Genomic DNA, 18,577 nt, shown 5'->3' with positions numbered 1-18,577 from the left:
AATACTGATTTGAATTGCTCTTTTGAGAAATTTTGAGTGTTGGAAGAGATGCTCAGCCTTCACCATTATGTGGGATGAATGGTGCCTTTTCCATTATAAAGCCGGAGAAAAAACGTCAAGTGGTCTTAGAAGAGGACATGCAATCAAAGTGCTTCCCAGAGAAGTTAGAGTTCAACTCCATTTGTGTGAAATTTTATTCCTTAAACAGTCACCACACAAAAGGATCGGCTTCCAGTCTCAAGTGTAAGAAACGGGGACATTTTAAAGGCAAAGAACATAAGTAGACTATGTGGTCTTCACATTCCACTTTTTTTTTTTTTTTTTTTTTTTTGCGGGGGGGACCTGAACTTGAGCCCTACATTTTTGTTATCAGTGCAGGCAAGCTATTAATACCTGAAGGGTCTTTTTACATGTGTGTTGGAGACAGGATGCTGAAAAAGGAGGTGGGCAGGTAAACGAGAAGACGAGTTGCTGGAAGTTACAGTATAGTGTCAAAGAAGCCTCAAAGTTTTCCCTGTTTGGCTCAGTGTGACTGGCTTTTGTCTTTCACCCATCCAGCTCAGTGCCCGGCCAACGAGGAGCGATCTTCATCATCAGGAGTCATACTAAGCCCAGGGTTTCCTAGCAACTACCCCAACAGTCAGACATGCTCCTGGCTTTTACGAATGGTGCCAGGTACAGTTTTTGCAGCATGTCGGCTGTTTGTGTGCATGCTTGAGGTTTTGAGATAAACATGTTTGTTCATTTATTTTTCCTTTAATATGTTGGATTTGATGTTGTACAGAGTGATGCAGCATAGACTGTTAGTAAAGTCAGTTTTTACCTCAGGTGAATTTGTATTTACTGTATAATGAATACACAATGTGTTAAACTTATACTTAGAAGGCCTGTGTCTCTGTACCTATGGTAGGTAAGCGTTGTGCTCTGTACTTGCCCCTGCATTTGTGTGAGTGCTGTACACTTTATATTCTACATTGCAGCATTTTGCATGTGGTTGTAAACAAGTTTGTCTTGTTTCCCAGGTTACACCATCAACATCTATGTAGAGATGTTCCACAGCGAGAAACAGTTTGATGAACTGGAGATTTTTGATGGTATGCTAAGTTTTCTCCTCTACTCACAAACATAGTCACGCACACACACTGTGAAAAGTAGCACAACACCTAATTGTCATTTGTCGGGGGCCTGGTGGCTCAATGGGTTGGGTTGGGATGCAAAAGGCCACAGGGTCAAATCCCACCCCTTTCTATGGCCACCTTGGGAGGGTTGTGGCAGGAAGGCAGAGGATATACTTTGGGTCGCTTCGCCCTGTGGCAACTAAAAGTGTTTTGTTTGGCTACTGCTTCGATGCATAAGGTCTGTTCACAGTTCCACAGCTGAGTTTGTGAAACACCAAACATCGTAACAAGCCAGCAAAACACATAGCAGACTTTTTTATTGGAATCCACAAGCTGGTTGAGCTAATATATGTGTTCCAGTCAGCTCTTGTCTATTTGTATTGTTCTTGCCTGGTCCTAAACAATCTGTAGCTGCTTTTAATCTCTCCGACAGCATTGGCATCATTTTGGAGTACAGTAGGTGGCTGTGACTGGAGTTCTTCAGATTTCTCGTTCTCTTCACTTTGTTGCTGCTATAAATATATCAATAGGTGTCAACATTACAGTTGATTACAGTTGAAAATATTTTGTAGGCTACCTAGAGAAAATGTTCGACTTAAAGTGTACTTTGCTGTGTGTCAAAAATCTTTCATAGATGACAGGAGAGTGTTTCTAAACAAGTCCAGATTTAGAGCCACATCTTCTGTTTAGTTCATATCACGTATCTGAGCACAAATAGAGTGTTGTTGTCTGTAAACATGAGATGGAACTAAACAATATATTCCAGTCAGAATTCATCTACGACAAGTCATTTCCAGATACTTTGCATTTAATGAAACTGTTACCCCTCATTGCTTTGTATCTCAGAATCAATAAAACTCATTTGGACTTTTCCATATTGTTTAACTCTGTCTCTGGTCAACCAGTGTTCATCTGGAAAATTGCCAAAATATTAAAAATTCTGCCTTTACTGATAAACAAATCCAAACCCCATTTCCAGGAAGGTTGAATAAATAAATCATAAAAAGAGAATGAAATGACTTTGAAATCATTTGAAACCTACTTTTGATTGTAAACAATGTAAAGACAACATATTCGATGTAATGTAATGGTTTTTGACACCAACATTTGCTCATTCTGAATTTGATGCTGAATGTGATTTGACAGGGACACCCCTTTGTGGGATCAACTCCTATTATTACCACTAAGCATAAACATTTGGTAACTATGGAGAAAAACTACTTTGAAGGGTCCATTCTTACTTCTGAAAGACTCATCTTCTCTTGGATTCTCTATTTATACCCAATCGTGCTACTCAGCTGTTGCCAATCAGCCTCCATTAGTATGTAGATGTTCCACCGGATGTTTTATAGTGTAAAATATTTTCCCGTCTTTTGTTGCCCCTGCCCCAACTTCTTCCAAATGTCGTGACTCGCACCAGCTTTAAAATGTGCAGTCACATTTTTTAAAATTTGATATATTTTGTAATAATGACAAATTATTTTGTGTTTCAAATTATTTGCAATGCAACTTTTACTTTTTATTTACAGTTCACACTGCTTTTTTGGAAATGGGGTTTATATGCAAGGAATAAGAGTTTCCTTAATTGTATCATTGTCCTGGGCTGATTTTGTCCAAACACACACAGACACACTGTACACATGCAAACATAAAGAGACTGAACGCAGTTCATTTTGCAGAGCCGTACTGAAGCCTCATTCATCTGTTTCTACAGGATCCTCAGGTCAAAGCCCTTTGCTTGTTGCGCTAAGTGGTAACCACTCATCTCAACTGAACTTCACATCCAAAACAAACCAGCTGTATCTACGATGGTCCACTGACCATGCAACCAACAAGAGGGGATTCAAGATACGATACTCGGGTATGTCCACTCAATGTCAATGTCATTCCCTTTCATTTCCAGTACAAGTTTGCCACTGGGAGTATAATATGAATAAAATCAAATACATCCTCTTCCCATCTGTTTAAAAGTGTTTTTCAAAATAAGGGGAAATAAGCAGCGGAAAGTCTAATGGGTTTTGAGGCAAACAGGGAATGAGGAATGTCCTGCCATCTCAAGAAAAGTCTCCATTTACCTATATCTCGGCATTCATCCATGGATTTGTACACACTCTGCTACATCGTATAACCTTTATTATCTGCTAGCATGAATAATCAACCCAAATGCCTTTATCCTCATGAAAATGATGCATGATGCATCAAGACTGTAGGTGCCTGAATCATGATGATTTAAAAAGGACTTCTAATTGGGAACATTCTTTTTAATTCGTCAGCATAATTAGAAGCGAAATAGAATTATTAAGTCTTAATTTGTTAATTTGACAATTTGTTTTAAATTGATTGTGTTATCCCTGCAGATTCTTGCCAGCACCGTGGTGCTCTAACCATTAGATTTGCTAAGAGTGTGTTGCGTGGTGTTTGAAGTCACAGCCCTTAATCATGGGTTTTAACTTGTGAAGATGGCCACCAATCTCAGTCATACAGAATACAATTTATAGTGACACTGATTCCGTTTGGGCTTAAGAGGCTTGAATCACAAGGTCAGACTCCTAGCCCTCCTACTGAAAGAAAAATGTGTCATGTATTTTAGTTGGTGGGTTATATCAGCACAATGGCCTGAAGTAATACTATTCTCTTTTCCCCATGGTGTTGTATTTCCCCGACATAGGCAGCTATTTCTGAGAACAGAAGTTTATCGTAGACATTTTTCAATTACTATACACTATTCATAGTCTGGTGTGCTTTGTATTGAATACACCATACATTCAGTACATCTTGTATGTGCATCTATATATAGTTTGTCATTTGCCTTGAATATGGAATAATTTCTTATTGGTGATGTCTTTTTTTAAGGTCTCCAATTTTCAAAGGGTTGTTGGAGCCTAGTTAACATAGGGGAGTAGGATATGTATTATGTCTTTATATCCCAAAGGTATATGAGTAAACCTATGTTTTTAATCATCTCATGCCTATTTATCCACTCACCTTTCTAAATTGTGTGTGTACATGCTTCATGGTCATTCACCTTGAAATCCTCTCCTACGGCTCCCATACGGTCTCTGGATTGTTGTTTGTGTAATGATTTGCTTTGCTGCTGTTCAGGCTGAAAGTATTGGAGCTGAAACGGCTTTAGTAGGTATGAGTAATGGTAGGAAGAATAATATTTTTAGATCACGTGTGAGGACAATGCTAATATGTTTTCATATAAACATGTTTGTCTGTACTGTTGTCAGCTATCACTGGATTGCAATGAAATCGATGTGTAAAGATGTCAGAAGAATGTCAAACGAAGGCCCAACTTACATTTCATTATTATAGTATACATTATGCAGATACTTTAGCAGATTACTGTATATCAGTCCAATGGAATAAGGCGGTTGTTTGTAGGGCAAGTGGAGTCTCCTTTTCCCCACAGATCTGTGTTTTATAGTTGTTTTATTCTAGGGTTATGTGGGGAAAGGGAATTTAATTGAGGCTTCTTTGGCTTTCGATAAATCTGCATGTTCTTCTGGATAAGGGTTCTCTTCACACGGCTGCTGCCTAAAGGTGCCTTAGGCCAAAGAATTGTCTCCGTTTCTGCAATACCTGTTACGCAATTTGGAAAGAGTGGAGCTAGATAAGTATGAATGATGGCTAGTTACTAAATGGGTCATGGCAATCAGATGAAGCTGCCTCTTAGGCCAGTGGAGTCATTCAATATACTGTAGTTTAACCTGAGCAAATACAATGTAGATACAGTATAAAGATGGGTCATGGCTCTGAGCATCTGCATTTTGCTTGGGTGAGAGCTGGAGTTAAAGGCGTTAAGTCATTACATCAAGTTAACCTGTCAAGAAGCGCTGCAGATTTATGACAGCATGGACCGATTCCCATTGCAGGATCATTTAACAGGCATAGTGGGCTGTCATGGGAATGCTTGACCAACATTTGGTACATTTTTCGGGGTATGGGTGGTAAAGTGTTGATACTTTTTGTTAATTTACTGGTGATACAATAATGTCATACAGATAAACAACATTTGAATAAACCACATTATGGAGAATCAGCAGATGTCCATGAAAGTTTGTCAGAAATGTTTTCTCTACTTGAACCTGAACTGAAACATTAGTACAGTGCCAATCCAATAGAGCAGCTTTGGCCATGAATGGAGTCGTACTGAATTGCATAATAAGAAGAGGTGGCACCCTAATTAAAATGAATGAGGTGGCCAAAACATTAGAACCACCTCTTCTTATAATGCCCTCCAGTACAACTCCGCTACCCACTTTGACCTCAGTAATAAAAAGAGAGTAGAATCATAACCATTGACAGTTTCAAAAACTATTTCAAAAACATTGTAAACGTAGAATTAATACCAGAGATGCTGTATTGTATTGCATTAGTTTGTACAGGTGTACCTAATAAAGTGGGCAGTGAGCGTATAATGCTTATATCAAAGGCACTTCATAATGTTGCATTGCAGACACAACTTTGGGTTCAGTGTCTTCACCAACGACACATTGACACAAGTAGCAGAGAGGAAGTGGGAACCAAACCACTGATCCTGTGGTTCATGTTTGACTGGACTACGAACCGCCTAGCTACCGCCACTCCCTCCTTGCATTAATACAAATGTCTGACAGACTTATTGTGTTGAATTGTTTCAGTTAACATTTTGTTGCATCGGCAGCCCTTTCGACTTTGTCACCAGCTCCTTAACTGTCTTAATAATCTAGGTGTTAATGCAGAGAAACCTTCACTCATTGTTATGCAGATCATATGGTCTTACATACATACGTAGCTTAGCGGCCTTTTTCACAGATACACTTCCCTAAACTCAACACATCATTTAATATTTTGCAGGCTCCCGGCTTACTAAAACTTTTTTTAATACAAAAAAATAATTGAATGTGGAAGCACTGTGTTTTCCTGGACTGAATTTTAGTCCCTTGCAAACTCCGTGGTAAATCATTCATTTTGTGGATGGTTTTAGTTCATTCTTAACATTGTCAACTGCTGCACAACATGTACTTTTCAATTGTTCACTGCACTTCCTCTTCTGGGACTGTGACACACTTTCCTGTTGATGTGATCTTTGTTGGGTGGCCATTCCTGTGGAGGGTAACAATGGTGTGGAATTTTTCCATTTGTGCCTGATATGCCTGACATTCGACTGGTGGAATCCAAACTCTTTAGAAATTCTTTCATAAAACTTTTCCGACTGCTAAACATCAACAACTTCCATTCTGGGGTCTTCAGAAATCTCCTTTGTTTGAGCAATGACACAACTACCACCAACCTGTGTTGTCAAAAGCAGACTTTACCTTTACTGTATGAGTCTCGAGTTTGATTTTACCTTAGTACCAAAGAAAAAAGTAAACCAGCCAAGTCATTTGCATCACATCAACATTACTTATGATTCCAGTAGGTTAATATTAAATACCCAGATTTCCCTTTTTTGAATAGTGAAAGGATCCCAAACTTTGATCGAAGCATTAGATTCCAATTTCCTCTTCAAATGTACTGATAATCCTGCAAGGTTACACACAAATAACTGATTGGATAAAATGACCCAGTTACTAAATGTTAAGTGTATTGGGTCATATTTATGCATTAAAGGAGAGCATTTTAAAATCGTTCTAGTTTCTTTTTTTTTAGTTTCGTTTTTTTCTTTAGCATGTTGCTATGATATACAGTAAGCACAATAATATACTGGAAGCTGTGCAATTACAGTGCATCCAGAAAGTTTTCACAGCACTTAACTCCACATTTTATTATGTTGCAGCCTTATTCCTAAATGGATCAAATTCATTATTTTCTTCAAAATTCTATAAACAATGCCCCATATTGACAATGTGAAAGAAGTTTGTTTGAAATCTTTGCAACTTTATTTTCAACTTTATTTTAACATAAGTATTCACTGGCTTTGCCATGATACTCAAAATTGAGCTTTGGTGCTTCCTGTTTCCGCTGATCATAGTCACTCAAATACAGCTCCAGCGTTTCTCTGTGATGGGAGGAGAACCTTCCGGATGAACAACCATCTCTGCAGCACTCCACCAATCAAGCCTAATGGTAGAGTGGCACGTGGACTCTCGCACCATGAGAAACAAAATTCTCTGGTCTGATGAAACAAAGATTGAACTCTTTGGCCTGAATCGCAAGCTTCATGTCTGGAGAAAAAGAGCCACCGCTCACCACCTGGACAATACAATCCCTACAGTAAAGCACGGTGGTGGCCGCATCATGCTGTGGGGATCTTTTTGTAGAGGGAATCTAGTCAGGTTCACAAGAAAGATGAATGCAGCAATGTACGGAGACATCCTTGATGAAAAGCTTTTCCAGAGCGCTCTGGACCTCAGACTGGGGCGAAGGTTCATCTTTCAACAGGACAACGACCGTAAGCACACAGCAAATAAATTTTCAAAGCGAATTTTGAGGAAAATAATGAATTTAATCAACTTTGAAAAAAGGCTGTAACATAACAAAATGTGAAAAAAGTTAAAAGCTTTGAATACTTTCTGGATTCACTGTATATTATGATTTTTGTCATTTTTTGCACCACAGTGTTAAACAACAACTGATTCCGCCTAAAATAACAATCTTATGCAAGAGCTTTATTAAAAATATAAATATTTAAGTAACTAAGGGTTGGAGATTTGAAGGGATATCTCTCCAACCACAGTGAAAATATGTGAATAAGAGACTTAGTGAAGAGAAATACAAATAAGATATTTGTTGGAATAAAAGTTTGCAGATGAAAATTGAAATTACAAAGTGACTATGTTGTCCTTATGTCAAAGTCATCCCACCAATGTCGAGCCAAAAGGGACAAGTGCCAAGACCAGGTGGAGGAAGGACCACATCGGATAGGGGAGGGAGAGCCAAGCGGCTGCTTGTCGGGTGTTCTGCCCAAAATTTTGACACCAAGCTCTAGCAGCTATGTTTTCATACCAAGGACGACAAATACTGTATATTGCATTACTTTGTTAGCTATTAGTTTTTTGTTTTTGTTCATTCTTGTTCATAGGTTTCTGAGTCATTATATATAAACTAAACTCACTTTTGCTGGCTGTGAGACTTAAAAGGGTATTTTATCCGCAATGGAATCAATGGTTTTGAGTGGAAACAATGGGAGCGTGAGTGTCATACACACTATAAACCATTGATTTACTGTTTATTGTCTCTCTTTCCTTTCTTTCTTACTTTCTCCAGCTGCCTACTGTAGCATTATTGATCCTCCTGCTAACGGAGGTGTGGTTAACCGAACCAAACTTCGTCCAGGTAGCAGGCTTCAGTTCTTTTGTAACCATGGTTACCGCCTCGTAGGCTCAAGCAACACCACCTGCAGGCTTCACTCCAATGGGCTTTTCCAGTGGGATACGCCGCCGCCTTTTTGCCAAGGTATGATTCATAGTGAGGACGTAATAAATTGGTGTTTCCTTCCGCAACACTTCTCTCTTTGTCGTTTGGCAGCTATCTCATGTGGAATCCCTCAGTCACCGGGCAACGGCAGCTTCCATGCTTACCAGTACAATGTTGGTAGCCAAGTTACTTACCATTGTAACCACGGTTACCACCTTGATCCGGCTATTCCAATGACAGCAGTGTGTTTGGAGGATGGCAGCTGGAGTAATGCTGCCTCAGCCCCCAGATGTCTACGTAAGTATTTTTTAACTGCATCTTAAGAGGACCTAAACATTCTAACAAATGTCAAAGAAATAACATCTAGCAAACTCTACCTGTTGAGAAAGTCCGTAAGATATTTAAGAGAGCGGTATCATACATCTATTGAAGACATCCCACTGATTGCAGTATAAATAACTGTATGTGCATGTTTTTAATAAGTTAATTTATTAACTGAATATAAAATCAAAACATCTATAATTTTCCCCATTGTAAGAAAATGTGGCACAATATTTTCCTACGCTGGGATGTTTGTGGAAAAATTACATGCAAGTTAGTTTGGGAGTGGGAGTACAGATGTGCAGCATCCCATAAATAATGAAAATATTGTATATAGCCAGAGAAATGCTGTATTAGACTGGATCCTTGAACCCTGACTTAAATTTTACTTTATGATATTCCACAATTTGCTTTCTGACGACCATAACAATGTCTACCTCTTTATACTCTATAATCTATAGAGGCTTATGTGAATATTTTGTGATGGCATATACGTAAATTAAACAACGTAGCATGAAATAGATCATTAAGGAAACAAATTAAGCTTGAAAACCTTAAACAAAGGTTTTATTTAATGTTAATTAAATTACATTTTATCTTCCAGCGGTCCACTGCCCGAGCATTGAGGGGACCTTGTCAGAACACATGAATTACCACCTACTTTCTGGTAGACTGGAAGAGTTTGGTTCTATGGTCATGCTCGAATGTGCAACAGGGTACTATTTGGGTGCGGGTCATCGGACTCTTCGCTGCCTCGCCAATGGGACCTGGGAGGGGTCAGATGACCCAGCTACATGCAAAAGTAAGAACACGATTATCATCACCACTATTCTGTGCCAAATGAATCACAACCGCTATTGTCAGCTTTATTTCTCATACAATTCTTCCCACTCTTTGGTCTTCTACACTGCAGAGGTATTTTTGTACTTCTTATCTGATGACAGGGAGGTAAACAAAATAAAGACAGGGATAAAAAAGAGAAGCCCTTTCCACTTATGGAGGAGCGGGGAAACCGAAAGAATGAAGCTCTAATGCAGCTGCCAACACAGCCTGTCATGAATGAGTTATCTGTGTACAGTGTACCCAAGCCAGTACAAGCAAACAGATGAAAAAGTCAGAAGAAATGCATTCCAGATAGAGTTGGACCCGGAGAACATGTGCTTTTTAATTGCTTTGACTTGAAACAGCCGTTTATAAAACTCAATTCCACAGCTCTAGAAGGGTTGACAATAGAAAAGAGACAGTTTGAGACAGCTACATTCAATGTAAGTGTTTCCCTTTAAGCCTTTTTCATAAGGGAAACAAATCTTGCATAATACACCCATAAGCCACAATATTACCATTGGTGGTAATATTGATAATGCAATGCAGAACCAATGTCAGCATGGTCACTCTGAGCAGTCTGCAGCTGCACAGCCCCCTACACAGCAAAACGGGATACAGTGTGTGCTGAGGTAAATGGTAAATAGTCGCTTATATAGCGCTTTTATCCAAAGTGCTTTACAATGTTGCTTCCCATTCACCCATTCACCCACACACTCACACACCGATGGCGGTGGCTGCCCTGCAAGGTGCTCATCTGACCCACCAGGAGCAACTTAGGGTTCAGTGTCTTGCCCAAGGACTTGTAGCCAGGAGCGGGGATTGAACCACTGACCCTGTGGTCCATGGTCAATTGACTTACCAACTGAGCTACAGCCGCCCCTTAGGCCTCTGAGGTGGTAAAAGTAAAAAGTAAAAGTGCAAGCATTGGCCTAAAAAAAGTCAAAAGCCAAAAAGAAAACCTACTACGAATACTGTTTCATTTTTTTTAACTTAAGTACATTTTAATTGAAGTACACAAGTAAAACTACTCCCAGAAAACATTGTAATGTTTTTAAACAACACTGACTGTGTGTTTTACTATTAAAACCTCCAGGTGGTATTAATGTTGTGGTTGATTGGTGCATATGAAAGTAATAAAGAAGTGAAATGTGCGTCTTACTTTAACTAGTGCTTTTCAAACTATTTTGCTACAATTTCAGTTATTTTCATCATTTTTGATTTAGTATTTGAGTTGCCCTAACTTACAGCTTTGAGGGATTTGGGAATTTAAAAGTGTGGTTTGAAATCAGTATCTCCATAAAAAAATCAAGATTGCTGCAAACCTTTAAGCTCCCAGTCTTTATGAATATGACAGATGTTTCAACCACATCTGGTCTTCTTGGGGCCAGTTGAGTACTAATGTCAGTCAGCCTTATATACAGCATACACACATCTCACATCAATCCATCAGCAGCAACATCTTTACCAATCTATAAAGGCGCTTCTAAGTTAGCCAATACTCCTAAAAAGTAAACATTTCAATTCAGATCTAGCCCATTGCTAACAACCTTTTAAAGGATTTCCATAAATCGGTTGTGTTGTGTCCTAATAAACCAGCTTAAATCTACAGTATACAAAGTTTAAGTAGAAATTAGTTCCAAAATGTATTTTAAAGTGCTGCCGACTAATAACTAACAGAAAGTGTTGTGAAGAGCGCAGGGAGGCTTGGCAAGGCAAAGACTCATGGTTGTACCAGTATAGGTTGCATGTTGTAGCTTTAAAAAGGGTAAACCAACAATTAAGAGCTACTTGAATATTGACACATATGATTATAGCTATTCTGTGAATACAAGGATATAAGGTACAATGCAATTATTATATTTAAAAATAGTATTTCATCCCCATAACCCAATTTTGTGCTAAAAGAATCATTTTTAGTTTTCTGAATTATCTGATGTACCTATATTTCTTTTACAATTTAGTCATCTCTTGTGGTGAGCTTCCTTCTCCACCCTTCGGGACCAAACTGGGCACTCTTACCACATTTGGAGCAACGGCGATCTTTATGTGTAACCATGGTTACACGCTGGTGGGGTCACATGTCAGAGAGTGCAGCGCTAACGGGCTGTGGAGTGGTACAGAGACCAGGTGTCTAGGTAAGGTCAACTAAATGTGATAGGATGCACATTATGCTTTGGTCTATCGCTGGAGTAAAAAAATCGGAATTATAATGAAGCTGAATTCAACGAGATGAATGTAGAAAATGTACAGTCCTACAGTGTGATATACAGAAAAAGGCTCGAGCTCATTTAAAGGTGTTTTGTTAATTATTAAACATTTTACATGTCTGTTATAAATTCAAGCTGCATGTAGAACTGAAAATACAACCAAACACATTTTACACTGTATTTCTGGTTATAAAACGTCCATATAGAAAAAAAACTCCGGGAAAAACGTTTTATTTGTTTACTATAAGCAGTGGTATTTTAATGTACAGAGGACTAAGCTGTGCGTCAAAAGCCTTTTGTTCGGACGGAATTTATAATGGAAATGTGTGAAGACGTACATTTCATGAATACACTGGGTGGCTACAGATGTCTAGGTAAGTGGCGTGGAAATTAGACCAGCAGAAAGTAAGATCGGCTATGAACGTGCCTCATTACCTCAAGTGATCTACTACTGAGACATTTTATCACTAAATGCATTAGGAGCTTGATTTATACCTTCAGTAAGCACTGACCAAAGATGATTAATCCTGCTTTTATATGCGCACGGTACTTTAGTGATTTAGCTTACGAAGGCCCGTTGCTGGATGCACATTTAAGGTGTTAAATGTTTAAATTAAGATGTTTTCTAGACACTCCACCTTCTCTTTATTATTCTGAAATAGTGATGCTACCACAACTCAGCCAGATAAGCCAGGGTAGAAGAGTCGAAGACCCTGTCCAGACTTTTTTGCATTTTGAACGATCAGGTTATAACTAGACACGGAGACCCATTGCAGTTTACACCTGTCCATACACATGGGTCCACGAGGTGTCCAGCAGACCGTGTACAGCTGCGTCCAAGACCACCTTGGCAAGTGGTTTTACTGATCGGATCACAATGTTTTACACTTGCTGTCCTTTTGTAACCTAATTGCCCAAGATGCCTGTTTAAGCAACTTTAAATTGGGTCAAAAGTGGAAAAGTGAAATCACATAATTACAATTTAAACACTGCTACAAATGTTTTAGTTTGATTTTAATGCCTGTCAGCTTCAACTGCATTTGTCTATACAGACTGGATTAAAAGATGACATGTGATCATATCTTTTTGCCATTCCAGCTAAAGTGACCCACCTTTAAAAGCTCTTTCCCATACTCCCAAGCATTTTAAAAATATTTTATTTAGAACAGAACATAGAACAAAGTTATGATCGCCTAAAGTAAGTGCCAAAAAGATATTGTACAATACCAGGTGAACCCGATGCCTCGCATGATAATATTAACACCTTTGTTGTTTCACTGTGGGTGGAATGACTGATCGTCCCCAGTGCAGAATCTTGGGTTCTGTTATTGTGTCACCAAATCAGACAGACAGCTGAATCCACAAAGCTGATCCAGGTAACTAGAGACTTTTACTAACAGACTAACAGTAGGTAGTGCCGTTCATACCCATGGCTGTGTTATCCTCATCCTCAAACATCATCACGTTTTGGTACAGCACCCACCGTGTCCAGGGGAGGATTAACATTATGTCCTTCTGCTGTGCATCGCAAACAGGAACCCACTGCCCTGATGACTATCTAGCAGGCGTAATTACCACCCAGATATAGTTGCTTACTTGCTTCGCGTCAGAAAGATGAAACAAAGGCAGTGTATATACATTTACTAAATACATTGTTAAGATAAGTGGGGAGTCAAAAAGAAAGAGACAGGCAGTGAAACCAGAGCGAGAGAGAAATGACCAGAAATAATAAAAAGGTGCCAAATAGAGTTGAGAAACAGAAAGGTAGCAGGTTGTGTCTGGGGTATTGATTGCAACATTTAACCTGATTTTAATTAATTACTGTTTGACAGAGAATTTATGCTGTGCCCACTGACACGAATTGCTACCCAATTTTCGCCCAGGGAAATCCTTTTTTTTTTTTGTTTTTTTCCACAGGCTCAGTTTTTGGATCCAAGTTTTCTAAAAACCTGTGTATCTGGGGTAATATTTTTTTTTAGAAAAGTGGTAAAGATAGCTGCATTCCATCAACAATGGTCTCCAGTGGGCTTTGCTAAATAATCAAGAGTTTTAGACGCCTGTTTTCTCATTTCGCACAAATCATAATTTGAAAGAAAAATGTAAGAAATGCCAAACCCACGAGGAAGCACTGGGCCTGGGTCACAGAACCATGAACGGAGGGATTGACAGTGAAATGCAGCTGATTGGTCTGAAGGGATGAAATGGTACATGTTGAAAAATAAGCTTAATCGGGTGCCGTGCAGAACCTCATGGGAAAGGACTTCAGACAGCTTACTTACAAGCACACTCTCAGTGGTGGTCACTTTAGTGTGAATGCTAATCAAGACATTTTATAAAACACCAATTTTGCAGGCTGTTTTTCCATCCTAACCCTGTGCATGCTTAGTCTGTAGTCTGGTATTGAATACAGTTCAATGAGTCTCCACACCTAAGCTCTCAAGGATTGTCCTGCAATTAATGTGCTCAAGTTTTAAGAAATCATACAAGGGCGTCGCACTTCAAGGCCACTTAGAGAACGCAGAGAAATCGTTATAAAGTGATGATTTTAACGGATCTTTAGTGCATCTGTGAGTGCTGCATAGTTAGGACTAATATCACAGAGCGGTGCTCTCTCTGAACATTGATTGCAGATGCACTGATTACATCACGCTCTTCACATCTCATAGTTTAGACGAAGAAACAGCCCCTGTGCATTGTTTGGCCCTGTCGAGGCTATGAGTTAGAGTAGGGGCTTTGAGGTCATAACTATGGGAACGTCGAACCAGCCAAAGAGAATAAAGTGAGTTTCAGTTGTTTTTCCATTATGTTGCATAAATCTCTGTCACTCTGTTCCTTCTAGCTGGTCACTGTGACTCTCCAGATCCTATAGTCAATGGCCACATCAGTGGAGATGGCTCTAGTTATCGTGACACAGTGGTGTACCAGTGCATGTTAGGATATCGCCTAATTGGCACATCAGTCAGAATCTGTCAGCAAGACCATCGGTGGTCTGGAACAACACCTGTCTGCGTCCGTAAGTGCTTTATTATACCAAAAACACTGTACAATTGATTTACTGTTCTTTCATGTAATCGAAAAAAAAACACATTTCATTTCTATAGCATCTATATGTTCCGTCAAAAAGTCTGAAAAAATGCAACAGCCCAGTATATTATGCCTTTTCCACACCTTGAATTTCTCATCAATCTTCTCTCTACTCCATCAGCTATCACCTGTGGTCACCCCGGCAACCCAGCCAATGGACGCACCAATGGCAGCGAGTTCAACCTCAATGATGTTGTCAACTTTACCTGTAACAGAGGTTACATCCTCAGTGGAAATGCTCGTGCTCAGTGTCGACTCAACGGACAGTGGAGCAACCCCCTGCCTGTCTGCAAAGGTCACAAGCACATACATTACGACACGGTTACAGACTTATACCTGTGTACTATACAACCACAGACACGCTTGCCGTTGGATCTGAGCACCTAGGATTTGATTGTGTGGGGTTTTCAGGCATTTCACATCAGTCATGTGTGCTGAAACAAAGGAAATGCAGTTTTAATGGTAAACGGTCTGCACTTTTTTACTCAAAGTGCTTTAACACTGCTTCTAATTCACCCATTCGCACTCACGATCACACACACTCATACACTGATGGGGGAGCTGCTGTGCAATTACAAATTACAAATAATTTGATGGGCATAACATTGTTTTTCCCGCCACCTCCTGAATGAATGAAATATTTTATTTTTAAACAACCTATTTCAGATGGTCAGAGTATATTCAGTATTTCTAGGCCCAATTTGCTTTTAGCTATAGGATCCGAACTGGAACGCTTTTGTACAAATTTGCTGCCAGCAAACTGTAAAATTGAGACCTGAACGATTGTAGCGTAAACACACACTCTCTACTTAGCTGTATTCAGCCTCACTCGTGGCGGCGTGTGTGTGTGTGTCTCTAAAATGCCTAACACATTCAAATGTGCACACATGCAGCTGGGTACATGTCCAGAGACACGTTCTTCCCCTCTGCTAGCCATGCATGGTGGTTACACTACAAGCTGCCCAAGACCTCCGGCAGTGCAACAGTTATGGCGCACTAAAACACAAACGTGGGCATTGTGCGCAGTCGTGAGAGCAGATCGATATGATGTAGCTGCTCACATGGGTTTTCCATTGGATGGGATTCTTCCTCGCTTGCTTGCTTTCTCCTTCTCCTTCGTTTTTATCCCCCTCTCACCCTCTTCACTCCCAGCAGCAGCTGTCAATTATGAGACTAAAAGTTTCACTGTTCCCATTGGGTGCCACACACACACGTACACATCCATGTCGCCTATGGACTTGAATTTGAGCGAATGTCAGTCTCCCCTGTGACTTCTGGAAAATCAAACCCCACTCTTATTGAACTGGCATCCATCCAGACACCAGAGCAGAGGGTAGTAGAGACCAGGGGAGAGGAGAGAGAACACTGAACTGCAGAACAGCACAGGTCATGACAAAATGCAGTTTGAAAAAAGCTACGAACAGAGAAACAATACAATCTGAATTCGTGGCACTTTGAGAGTTTAGTACCCTAAAAGTACCCAAATCCCATCACGATGAGAGTTGTTTGATTTTAAGTCTGCAAATTAATGTCACAGCTTCACGTTAAAACTATCTGTATTTACTTTGTACTTTGCATCTTGTTTGTGAATTTCATTTGCGAGAAAAAAATAACGCCTATTTTACACATTGTCAGAAATCAGTTTCTTCCATTATACACAATCGAGCCGAAGTTGGGTTGTTTTGATTATGTTAAATTAGCGCCCCCCAAAATACAAATAACATAAAAAAAATAAGACGTTTAGAGATTGAAGGTTGTTTTTATCATGAACAGATAACTGAAAAAGTCAAACAATGTCATATAATGGCATTCGAATAGCAGTATTTTACATACGTTAACCTAAAACAGAGAAGTGAACTATGCATTCATTGACAAATTGAGATAAGATGAACATGCAACCTGCAAAACTTTACTTCAGTTGTGGTATTTAATGAGCTACACACAAGTTCACTGTTGAATTGATATATGTATCTTTAGGCTAAAGTTTAGCACAATTTCTAGTCTTATTACGTATGTGTGGTACTGGAGTATGTAATTGTACAGCACTCCATATTCAGTGGTCTAGTGTTTCACAGTAGTCATTGTTTTACGTGTTGTTATGTCTAATATATGTAGTTTTTTTTCAGTTGTAGAATTCAGCGCTTGTTTTATCTTTGGCAACTTGGAGGGTACTTCAACCTCACCTTGTTGCAGGAATAATTTCTTTATTTTTACACCCATAGAGATCTAACATCACAGGCTGTAAATTATTCATCCTTAAATATGACTTTAAAATTGTTCTACAGATTGCTCTCAGACAGCACATCTTTGGCTAAGGATATTGGCTGAGACCAATAATGGCTGCGAGGTTAAATGTTCCCTGCTGTAATCATGTAGTTTTAAATGAGCAACATCATGTTTTCACAAAGTGCAGTTTTTGCTCTCTCTAACAGTGGTGAACTGTTCCGACCCCGGCCACGTAGAGAACGGCGTGCGTCAGTCGGGCCTACGTTACCCTGAAGTCTTCAGCTACGGTGTAGCTGTGGCAATCCACTGTAAGCGAGGCTTCTACCTGCTGGGTTCTGCGCTCCTCACTTGCCAACATGACGGACGGTGGGACCGACCAATCCCTCGTTGCATGGGTATGTCTGAACATATACAACCAAAAGTAGGGTGAAAATTATTTGAATTACGAGAAACAATGACAGTACAGGCTAAGAAGACAAAGAAGCAAACACTGAATGAAGGATATGACTGAAATTCGTATAATAACAATATTTCTCTACTACTTTTAGAAAAACTGTGAAAGAAAATTTCTACAAAAGTTTGTCATGCTGAACACAAGGAGACATAGGCAGATGGATTTATGTTGTATTCATATTTGTCAGGAAACCCCATTTAAGGGGTGAAATGGCTTAAAGAGCCAATGGGAGCTGGATGCGGAGTGAATGAGAAACAGGGAGAATAACAAAGGGTTGAAGGTAGAAAATGGGAGGGGGAATAATCACAAAAGGATGGTGAGAAAATGAACGAAAGAGGCTTAAAGGTTTGAGCACGCGTGTGTGTCTGTACAGAAAAAAATAGGTGAGCATGTGTCTCTTAGGGCAACAGTCGTTCTTGTCACAGGGCTACAATGGCTGATGGAAACACAGAGATTAAAGTAGAGAGAGAGGCAGATTCAGAGATCGAGATAGAAGCGCAGAGAGTGAGGAAGCAGTGACAAAGAGAGTAGAGATGGAGAATCAGACAGCGGAGGGCAGACACTGGTGAGACGCTGCTGTTTGTGCGTCGAGAATTCGAGAAACAGCGTCTTAGTGGAAAAATGGGGGGCAGTGGGGTGATGACTGAGTGGCAGGGAGAGGATGAAGTAATACAATTTGGGGGTAAGGGGAGATATAAGAGGGCCAGTCATTTGGCAGAAATAGAAAATCGAGAGCAGTTTCATATCTGTGTCCTTCAGAAACCTGTGCTCTGTAAAACGTCGATTTCTCCAAAATTGAAGAAAAAACTAGAAGTTTTTTTTTTTTTTTTCACTGGTGTCTGTTCTTTTTACACTGTGAAATGATTTTTGCTGGTTTTCAACACAGGGGAGGGAGTCATTCCTTGTTTTCTAGCCAGAGTAAATTAAATTTGAGATGAGTTATTGTTTCTCTCTCTCTGACAATTCAATTAAAAAGAAAAAAAGAAACAGGCTTTACG

General features: G+C 39.6%; 1 protein-coding gene across 2 annotated transcripts in view; it reads left to right on the top strand.

The window, feature by feature from the left end:
* csmd1a (CUB and Sushi multiple domains 1a) overlaps positions 1–18,577 on the top strand; it is a 378,013-nt gene that overhangs the window by 319,168 nt on the left and 40,268 nt on the right. For both annotated transcript variants that reach the window (XM_067487730.1, XM_067487721.1), the window contains exons 49-58: positions 559–675; positions 1,023–1,094; positions 2,833–2,979; positions 8,313–8,501; positions 8,574–8,759; positions 9,388–9,585; positions 11,570–11,743; positions 14,655–14,828; positions 15,021–15,194; positions 17,332–17,520. In XM_067487730.1, the coding sequence (XP_067343831.1) occupies positions 559–675; positions 1,023–1,094; positions 2,833–2,979; positions 8,313–8,501; positions 8,574–8,759; positions 9,388–9,585; positions 11,570–11,743; positions 14,655–14,828; positions 15,021–15,194; positions 17,332–17,520 (1,620 nt within the window). The remainder of the gene's footprint in view (positions 1–558; positions 676–1,022; positions 1,095–2,832; positions 2,980–8,312; positions 8,502–8,573; positions 8,760–9,387; positions 9,586–11,569; positions 11,744–14,654; positions 14,829–15,020; positions 15,195–17,331; positions 17,521–18,577) is intronic.

The sequence above is a fragment of the Channa argus genome, chromosome 2, assembly GCF_033026475.1.
Source record: "Channa argus isolate prfri chromosome 2, Channa argus male v1.0, whole genome shotgun sequence".
NCBI lineage: Eukaryota > Metazoa > Chordata > Actinopteri > Anabantiformes > Channidae > Channa > Channa argus.
The sequence above is the reverse complement of the archived record's forward strand: the minus strand, read 5'-3'. Positions and strand labels throughout refer to the sequence as shown.